Consider the following 10,096-nt stretch of genomic DNA (forward strand, 5'->3'; position numbering starts at 1 on the left):
TGTTATTTCTACAATTAATATTTTATATAATTGACCCAGTTGAAAAAATTATAGCTCCGCTATTGTTATTTCCTACCAACGATTCGGCTTTGGATACCACTTAGTTGTTTGGGTAGCACGGTCTAAAAGAGCCGATTACTAGACACATCCTGTTTTGAAATCGCCATAAATAATGATAAAAGTGTTGTTTGTGTAGACACATCCTACTTTACATCCATGTGCCCCTTCCATATTGATGGTGATATTATTCAATTGAGAGATAAAGATTTAGAGAAAGAGATTGTTTAGTAATCAAGATTAGACTAAGAAGGAACACATTAACCAAAAACATGATCCAACGAAAACGTAAGTGATTTAGATACAGAGAATGAAATAATATATCGACGTAACCATGTCGTTTTATTTAGAAGCCGAATCTCTACATCAAGCAAAAAAGCCTAGTTGACCAACAAAAATCCTTCAGCAGTAGATTTGTCCTTCTTCTTGTCTAACTCAACTTTGATACACGACACCATCAGCTCAGTATTCTTGACGTTTTCCTCAATTTTTGTGTTCAAACAATCCAGCTTAGATCCCACTTTCATCACCTCAAGATCCTTGACGCGCTCCTCGAGTTGTTGGAACTCATCATCAGTATTACCAAGCTTTGAACTCAAACAGTTGATAAAGAGTCCTAAATCCAGTAGCTCAATATTCTTGATGCGTTCCTCGAGTTGTTGGGCCCGAGACTCACTAGCATCACATGATTTCTTCCTCTCCAAGGAAATCTCCTCAAGCTTGGACTTGAAGCTGTCCAGTTTATAGCCTGTTTCCATCAACTCAAGCTTCTTGACGAGTCCCTCGAGCATTTGGGTTCGAGACTCATCAGCATCATATGCTTTCTTCTTCTCCAAGGAAATCTCCTCAAGCTTGGACTTGAAGCTGTCCAGTTTAAACCCTAATTCCATCAGCTCAAGCTTCTTGACGCTTTCTTCAAGTTTTTGGACACGAGACTCAGAAGCATCATAGGCTTTCTTCTTCTCCAAGGAAACCTGCTCAAGCTTTGACTTGAAACTGTCCAGTTTAAACCCTATTTCCATCAACCGAAGATTATTGACACTTTCCTCAAGTTTTTGGACACGAGACTCATCAGCATCATACGACTTCTTCAGCTCCAAGGAGATCTCCTCAAGGTTCGACTTCAAACAGTCCTTCTTGAAGCCTGATTCCATCAGTTCAAGATTCTTGATGCGTTCCTCTAGTTTTTGGAAACAATACCCATCAGCAGCAAGTGATTTCTTCTTCTCCAAGGAGATCTCCTCCTCAAGCTTTGACTTTAAACAGTCCTTCTTGAAGCCTGATACCATTAGTTCAAGATTCTTGATGCGTTCCTCTTGTTGTTGAACCAAAGACTCATCAGCATCATATGATTTCTTCTTCTCCAAGGAAACCTCTTCAAGCTTCGACTTCAAACTGTCCAGTTTAAGTCCTAATTCCACCAGCTCAGGATTCTTGATGCTCTCCTCGATCTTTGACTTCAAACAGTCTTTCTCGAAGCCTGATACCATTAGTTCAAGATTCTTGATGCGTTCATCTAGTTGTTGGACCAAAGACTCATCATCAACACCGTCTGCGTTCTTCCTCTTGTAGGAAAGTTCATCAAACTTTGACTTCAACCAGTCCAGCTTGAATCCTACTTCCACAAGCTCACTCAACTTGCTGCAGGCTTTGCTTAGAGCATTCTTGTAATCTGTCTTCAAGACCTGCTCTTCGAATATCTTTTTCACCGAAGCAACCTGCCAAGAAAAGGTGTTATTCGTTGCTCAGTAATATAAATAAAATGTTTTATAAAAAAAAACAAAAAAGAAGAGACATTACATAATCAGCAAAAACTTGAAAACCAGTGATATCTCCGCCTTCTCCATCAAAATCTCCGTCTTCTCCATCAAAAGCTTCAACAACTTTGATGTAGACTTCAATGATGAGTACGTCCTTCTCCAAAAACCCTTTTTCTTGAAACATGCTTAGAGGCAAGATCTTTCGGATACCCCATGTTGGATTCCAAGCGCAAAACAAGCTGCTTGCCTTTTCAACTACAAAAAGACAAAAAGTTTAGTTCAATGCTTATGTATAGTTGCTACCTCTTCAAGATTCAAACATGAGTTTGTGGGATATTTATACAATCAGTTTGCATCTCTTTGCTGAAATGAACTATCAACACTACTTTCTCAGCAGACCTCTCAATTCATATATATCCAAGAGGTGCTCTCTAGTCTCTTAGTGCTACACGTTTGTAAACTCCAAACACATGAAATTTCAAAACAAAAAGAATTAAAGTAAAAGAGTCAAACAGGGAAAGATGTAACTCCATTACCTGGTGATCTATAGAGCTCTTTGTTGGACTCATTCAGCACAAGGAAACAAAATTTAACACTTCTTTGCCATCCAGTTCGCAAGGATTTACGATTTGCAACGTTGAGGAACAAACACAAGTGACCATTAAAACGACCAGAAACTCCCTTTGGATGAACTGAAAGATACCTGAAAGAGTGAAAGAAAGTATAAAACAAAGATGGTACAAAAATTATCAATTAATCAATCTCCGAGAACAAAAAGACAGAGAGACTTTAACAAGTAAAGTTTAAGTTTAGATTCTTCTTTGTTTTACCATTCGCATCCGCCAGCCTCGAATACATTCGACGCTATGACAGCTTCCTTGTTCGAAAAGTTACCTATCTCAAGCGTGAAACTAGGTTTTTGATCCCACATAGTTGATCCAAAAGAAATCTGGTAGATTTTGTTATTTCGAGCAAAGACGAATTTTTGAGAAACTTTGTATGAAGATACTTTCACGCATAAAAAATCTTTTATTTATAGAGGACGCAGAAAGAAGAAAGGAAAACTTCTTCAAAACCCTAGCAAAATATTCTCTCTTTTTATCATAAGACTAAAATGTAATTTCTTTAGTGTTTTTCCATTATAGTTATCATTAAGAAACTTTCCATAATCCTAAAAAAAAAAACTGTTAAGTAATATTATTTTTTCATTAAAGAATATTAATTTTTAAGAAATTTCACGACCAATTAAAACACAAGATTTAGATACTGATCAGGGTGGTCTCAACTCCTGCGGCAGAAACCAGTTTGTTTCCTGCCAACTATTCCGCTTTGGATGCCATGAAGAGAGCTCGAGATTGTTTCTCAGGATTGGAATCAAGATTAGACCAAACAGAGGAGGAACATCTCACATTGATGATCTGGGCATTAACCTAAAACATGATCCAACGAAAACGTCTACAAGTGATTCAGATACAGAGAATGAAACCATTGATATAACCATGTCGTTTTATTTAGAAGCCAAATCTCTAGATAAGCAAGAAAAAGCAGGAAGAAATAGTAGTGTCTTGTCAAGAAAATCTATAAACTAACAACTTGTTATTTACATCAAGCAACCATGTCGACCAACAAAAATTTACCAACACTCAAGATTTGGCCTTCTCCTTTTTCAACTTTGAGATCCGTCACCAATCTAGTTTGAAGCTTTATTATGTAAGTTCGCTGAGCTAAGCTCACACTCCGAGACACTCTGTGGACGCTTGTTTAGTGAATCAGTGAGGCCGACGAGTAAATTCATGAATGCTGTGAATAAGTTTGTTGTGAATAACTACCAGAGTTAGACGCGAATAAACCAAAACTTGTAGAATTTTTAGATCAAATCAGAACTTATAGAATTTTTGTTACAATATGATTAAAAGCTCGGATCCAGTTAGGCCGCCAATCATAGAGATATGAGATGTTATCGTATCTTAGGATTGAGAAGCAAGAAAAAAAAAACACAAAACAAACCATTTTAGAGTCTTCTTAATAAACTAACAACTAGATTATTACATCAAGCTGCCTCGTTAGACCAACAAAAATGTTGGGGAAAGTCACACGGCGCAGCGGAAATACTAATGGTCGTGTTCCCCTGACCTTGTGCCAACCTGTGAGGAAAATACTTCGACGATGGCAAGATATCAAAATTGCGATAACTAAATGAGACACACAATTTTTACGTGGAAAACCTCCTCGATGTGAGAAGGAAAAACCACGGGACCGTAGTCCACTCAAAAATCCACTATATAAATGGTATGAGTACAACCACGTCCTCCCTGTTCAACAGCCTGAACAGAACAGAGAGTCTAGCTACAAATAGCTATCTCCAACACAAACAACAACAACAAGAGAGCAACACAACGCTTCAAAACCGGCAGCAACCAAACGACCTCAGCTCACAAAGATTCCGGCTTCCAGAAACTAATCTAACCGTACAAATCCAAGATAAACAAGTCGAAAATACCTCTGCCAAATTTCAGCTCAAGAAGAGAAGATCTCACCGTTGGATTTACCAAACACCCAAGACTGCTCTGCTGAAGAACTATGGCGACCAGCTTCAAGAAAACCCAGACAACAGAAGATCCAACCGTTGAAATCCAAATCCCTTCGGTGAACCTCTAACCCACTGACTGAAGAAGCTTCCCACAAAATATCAGCCCGATCAGGATCCGTTTGACCCTCCAAATCCAGTCTTGAAATCACCTTACGAGTTTTCTCCTTCTCTCTTCTTCCTCTCTTTTGTCTCTCTCTCTAAACTCTATTATTGTGAGTAGTGACAAAGGGGAAACATTATTATTTCTTAAGTTCACCCCAATTGGTCCTCTCCATCTAGGAGGGACCCAACAAACTCCCCCTCCGACTAGATGGAAGAGACAGCCATTCCGGCTATCTCTCGGCATACTTCAAGCTTCCCCCTCGGTAATGACTTCGTCATCATATCAGCTCCATTATCATCCGTATGAACTTTCTCAAGTTCCACTTCCTTGGAAGCAACCACATCACGTATCCAATGATACCTCCTCTGAATGTGTTTTGACTTCGAATGAAATGTAGAATTCTTCCCGAGACAAATAGCGCTTTGACTATCACAAAGCAACACATACTTTTCTTGCTTGAAACCGATCTCTTCACAGAAGTTCTTCATCCACAACAACTCTTTACAAGCTTCAGTTGCGGCAATGAACTCTGCCTCAGTGGTAGATAGTGCAACACACTTTTGCAGCCTTGACTGCCATGCCACAGCTCCACCCGCAAATGTTACCAAGTAACCCGAAGTAGACTTGCTAGAATCAGCATCTCCAGACATGTCAGAATCAGTGAAACTGACCAGCAAAGGCTTCTTACCTTCAAAGGTAATCTTCAAATTAGAAGTCCCTCTGAGATATCTCAAAATCCACTTCACAGCATTCCAATGTTCTCTTCCCGGATTGGAGAGAAACCTGCTGACAACTCCAACGGCGTAGGCTAAATCCGGTCTTGTACAGACCATGGCATACATCAAACTACCCACTGCAGAAGCATACGGAACCTTCGCCATATCTTCCTTCTCCGCATATGTCTTCGGACTTTGTTGACTGCTCAGTCTTAAGTGTGGAGCAAGAGGAGTACTCAACACTTTAGACTTGTCCATGTGAAACCGCTTAAGTACTTTTTCAATGTACTTCTCCTGAGATAAGTGAATCAGCTTCTCACCTCTATCTCGAACAATTCTCATACCAAGAATCTGTTTCGCTGGACCCATATCTTTCATGGCAAAGGACTCACTGAGCTGCTCTTTCAACTCCTTAATTTTGTCCATGTTCCTGCCCACAATCAACATATCATCGACATACAGCAACAAGATGATAAAATCATCCTCACCGAACACCTTCACAAATACACAATGGTCTGAATCAGTCTCTGCATAACCATGCTCCCCCATAACAGACTTGAACTTCATGTACCACTGCCTTGGTGCTTGCTTCAATCCATAAAGGCTTTTCTTCAAGCGGCAAACCAAATTTTCTTTGCCCTTTTTCACATAGCCTTCCGGTTGTTCCATGTAGATCTCTTCCTCCAAATCACCATGAAGGAAAGCAGTCTTCACGTCCATTTGCTCAACCTCTAGATCAAGGCTCGCTGCCAATCCAAGTACAACCCGAATGGATGACATCTTCACAACAGGAGAAAAGATTTCATCATAATCAATTCCCTTCTTTTGGCTGTAGCCTTTCACAACCAATCTAGCCTTGTGTCGAGGTGGCAAATTGTCATCCTCATGCTTAATTCTGTACACCCACTTATTAAGCAGAGCCTTCTTGCCCTTAGGCAATTCCACCAACTCAAAAGTATGGTTCTCCTCAAAAGAATCCATCTCCTCATCCATGGCTCCAAACCACTTATCCTTGTGTTCATCCTCCAAAGCTTCATCATAGCTTTCAGGCTCTCCCCCATCAGTAAGTAATACATACTCACTAGGATCATACCTTGTCGACGGTTTAAGACCTCTCTCGGATCTTCTAACAATAGTAGGTTGGTTCTCAGCAGCTGGTGTCTCACCATGATCGTCACCATGATCACCACTACCATCTTCATGTGCGGGAGCATCTGCACTGGGTGTATTATCCTGAACCTCAACCTCAACCTCACCGTGAACCGATGTAGAAGGAGTAGCCTCTGTATCGATCAAACCCTCAAAAATCTGAGTTGGCTTTTTGGACTTGTCAATGTCCTTAATCGTTTGATCTTCCATAAACACAACATCTCTGCTCCTTACGAGCTTCCTCTCAACGGGATCATAAAATCTGTACCCGAACTCATCATGACCATAACCGATGAACACACACTGCCGCGACTTCATCTCAAGCTTCGATCTATCAACCTTGGGAATATGAACAAATGCCTTACACCCAAAGACCCTCAAGTGACTGTAAGAAACATCCTTACCAGTCCAAACCCTCTCTGGAACATCACCATCCAATGGAGCACTTGGTGACAAATTCAGCACATGAACCACCGTGTTCAAAGCTTCTGCCCAGAAAGTCATCGATAAGCCTGACTGTGAGATCAAACATCTCATCCTCTCGACAATCGTCCGATTCATCCTTTCAGCCAACCCATTCAACTGTGGAGTATGAGGTGGCGTGAACTGATGCCTTATTCCATGCTCTTTGCAATAAGCATCAAATGGTCCAAGATACTCTCCACCATTATCACTGCGGATACACTTCAGCTTCTTCCCCGTTTGTCTCTCAACCAATGCCACAAAGTGCTTGAAATATCCCAGCACCTGATCCTTCGTCCTCATAGGAAATACCCACGACTTCCTTGAATGATCATCAATAAAAGTCACATAATATGATGCGCCACCAAGAGATCTTGTCTTCATTGGACCACACACATCTGAGTGTACCAAATCCAGTACCTCGGGTTTCCTAGAAGGTGCGGAAGACTTGAAAGATACCCTGTGTTGTTTTCCCGCAAAGCAATGCGAACACTTCTGTAGGTGCAAACCAGAGATTCCTGGAATCACCTCATTCTTAGACAACACAACCATTCCCTTCTCACTCATGTGACCGAGTCTCTTATGCCATAACTCCATGGCATTATCATTCTCCACCGCATTAACAACATCTTTGGAGACCTTAGCCTGCATCCAATAGAAAGATGAAGACTTCTCACCTCGAGCCACAATCAAAGAACCGCGAGAGAGCTTCCATTTACCACCACCGTGCAAACTGAAATAGCCCTCATCATCAAGTCTTCCCGTCGATATCAGATTCATCCTAATATCAGGAACATGCTTAACATCCTTAAGCACCAGCCTAGTACCAAGACTAGTCTCCAAGCAAACATCACCAATGCCAGCAACCTGAGCCATCGCATCATTCCCCATCTTCACAGAACCATAATTACCCGTAGTATAGGTAGAAAACAAATCCCGCTGTGATGTAGCATGAGTAGTAGCTCCACTGTCAATCACCCAACTGGTGTCCTGGCATGCGACATTAATGGCATCACCCTCAAGAAGAATGAGAAACTGATCTTCGGTGAGAGTCACCCGATCCACCTTTTCTTCTTGATTTCCTTGCTGCTTGTTTTTCAACTTCCAGCAATCCTTCTTCATGTGCCCTTTCTTATGACAGAAATAGCACTCCATATTAGCAAATCTATTAGACTTGCTCCTGCTCCTGTTCTTGTCTCTCTTGGGATCTCTACTTGTACTTCTCCCCCTTGACTCAGTAACAAAGACATCTGAACGCGAACTGCTAGCATTCGACTGCCTTCTTGCTTCCTCATTAAGAACACTGTTCTTCACTGAATCCATCGAAATAACACCTTCCGACGCGGAGTTACAAAGAGACATCCTGAAAACCTCCCAAGAGTCCGGTAAAGTACCGAGAAGCCACAGACCGTGAATCTCATCATCAAACTTGATGCCCATATCAGACAACTTGTTGAGCAATCCCTGAAACGCATTCAAGTGATCTGTCATCGGAGTCCCCTCCTGATACCTCAGCTCAATCAACTTCTTGATCATGTACATCTTGTTGTTTCCGGTCTTCCTAGCATATAACTGCTCCAGCTTCTTCCACAAAGAACGAGCATCCGTCTCAGTCTCAATATGATGCAACACATTATCATCTACCCACTGCCTTATCAACCCACACACTTGGCGATGCTGCAGCTTCCACTCTTCATCCGTCTTCTTCTCAGGTTTCTGCTCCTCGAAGACTGGAACATGGAATTCTTTAACAAAGAGCAAATCCTCCATCTTGCCCTTCCATAGATGATAGTTAGCACCATTCAAGCTTATCATCCTGCTCATATTTTCCATCTTTCACACAAGCAAATAACAACCCAAAGTTATCAAAACCAAAGCTCTAAAACCAGAAGCTCTGATACCACTCTGTTGGGGAAAGTCACACGGCGCAGCGGAAATACTAATGGTCGTGTTCCCCTGACCTTGTGCGAACCTGTGAGGAAAATACTTCGACGATGGCAAGATATCAAAGTTGCGATAACTAAATGAGACACACAATTTTTACGTGGAAAACCTCCTCGATGTGAGAAGGAAAAACCACGGGACCGTAGTCCACTCAAAAATCCACTATATAAATGGTATGAGTACAACCACGTCCTCCCTGTTCAACAGCCTGAACAGAACAGAGAGTCTAGCTACAAATAGCTATCTCCAACACAAACAACAACAACAAGAGAGCAACACAAAGCTTCAAAACCGGCAGCAACCAAACGACCTCAGCTCACAAAGATTCCGGCTTCCAGAAACTAATCCAACCGTACAAATCCAAGATAAACAAGTCGACAATACCTCTGCCAAATTTCAGCTCAAGAAGAGAAGATCTCACCGTTGGATTTACCAAACACCCAAGACTGCTCTGCTGAAGAACTATGGCGACCAGCTTCAAGAAAACCCAGACAACAGAAGATCCAACCGTTGAAATCCAAATCTCTTCGGTGAACCTCTAACCCACTGACTTAAGAAGCTTCCCACAAAATATCAGCCCGATCAGGATCCGTTTGACCCTCCAAATCCAGTCTTGAAATCACCTTACGAGTTTTCTCCTTCTCTCTTCTTCCTCTCTTTTGTCTCTCTCTCTAAACTCTATTATTGTGAGTAGTGACAAAGGGGAAACATTATTATTTCTTAAGTTCACCCCAATTGGTCCTCTCCATCTAGGAGGGACCCAACAAAAAATTCATCAGAAGAAGATTTGGCCTTCTCCTCGTCCAGTTTCGCTTTGAGATCAGACACCATCGTCTCAAGATTCTCGACGCTCTCCTCAAGTTGTTGGACTCTAGACCCATCAGCATCATCTGATTTCTTCTTCTCCAAGGAAACATCCTCAAGCTTCGACTTCAAACAGTCCATCTTGAAGCCTGACTCCATCACCTCAAGGTTCTTGACGCGTTCCTCAAGTTTTCCGACCCGAGGCTCATCAGCTTTTTTCTTCCTCTCCAAAAGAACCTCATCAACCTTTCTCTTCAAAGAGTCCATCTTCTCTTCCATCTGCTCAAGATTCTTCACACGTTCTTCAAGTTGTTGGACCCTTGAACCATCAGCATCATCTTTCTTTCTCTCCATGAAGACATTATCAAGCTTTAACTTCAAACAATCAATCTTCAAACCCACTTTTTCCAGCTCACTCAACTCGCCTGAGAGATGAGTAGCTCAGCCTCTGAGTGACTCTCTGAAGGCTTGTTTAGTGTGTTGATGAGGCCAAGAAGAACATTCATGTATC

The 10,096-nt window shown here is 41.6% G+C and overlaps 1 protein-coding gene across 1 annotated transcript; it reads right to left on the bottom strand.

Annotated features, from left to right (window-relative positions):
* Positions 1-330: 330 nt before the first annotated feature.
* On the bottom strand, positions 331-3,981 carry LOC106436668 (MATH domain and coiled-coil domain-containing protein At2g42480-like). Its single transcript, XM_022702289.2, has 4 exons — positions 2,648-3,981; positions 2,354-2,520; positions 1,858-2,072; positions 331-1,775 (listed from the first exon to the last, which is right to left on the bottom strand). The coding sequence occupies exons 1-4, from the start codon at positions 2,746-2,748 to the stop codon at positions 438-440; spliced, it is 1,821 nt and encodes a 606-aa protein (XP_022558010.2). The 5' UTR covers positions 2,749-3,981; the 3' UTR covers positions 331-437.
* Between the last annotated feature and the right edge of the window lie 6,115 nt (positions 3,982-10,096).

This window comes from Brassica napus, chromosome C4 (genome assembly GCF_020379485.1).
Source record: "Brassica napus cultivar Da-Ae chromosome C4, Da-Ae, whole genome shotgun sequence".
Classification (NCBI taxonomy): Eukaryota; Viridiplantae; Streptophyta; class Magnoliopsida; order Brassicales; family Brassicaceae; genus Brassica; species Brassica napus.

Excerpts from the sequence above, each read along its gene's own strand:
- LOC106436668 (XM_022702289.2), bottom strand. The coding sequence starts at position 2,748 with ATGTGGGATCAAAAACCTAGTTTCACGCTTGAGATAGGTAACTTTTCG. Across the intron at positions 2,521-2,647 it reads GAGGCTGGCGGATGCGAATG|GTATCTTTCAGTTCATCCAA; the intron begins GTAAAACAAAGA and ends TCACTCTTTCAG. Across the intron at positions 1,776-1,857 it reads TTCAAGTTTTTGCTGATTAT|GTTGCTTCGGTGAAAAAGAT; the intron begins GTAATGTCTCTT and ends TTTTCTTGGCAG.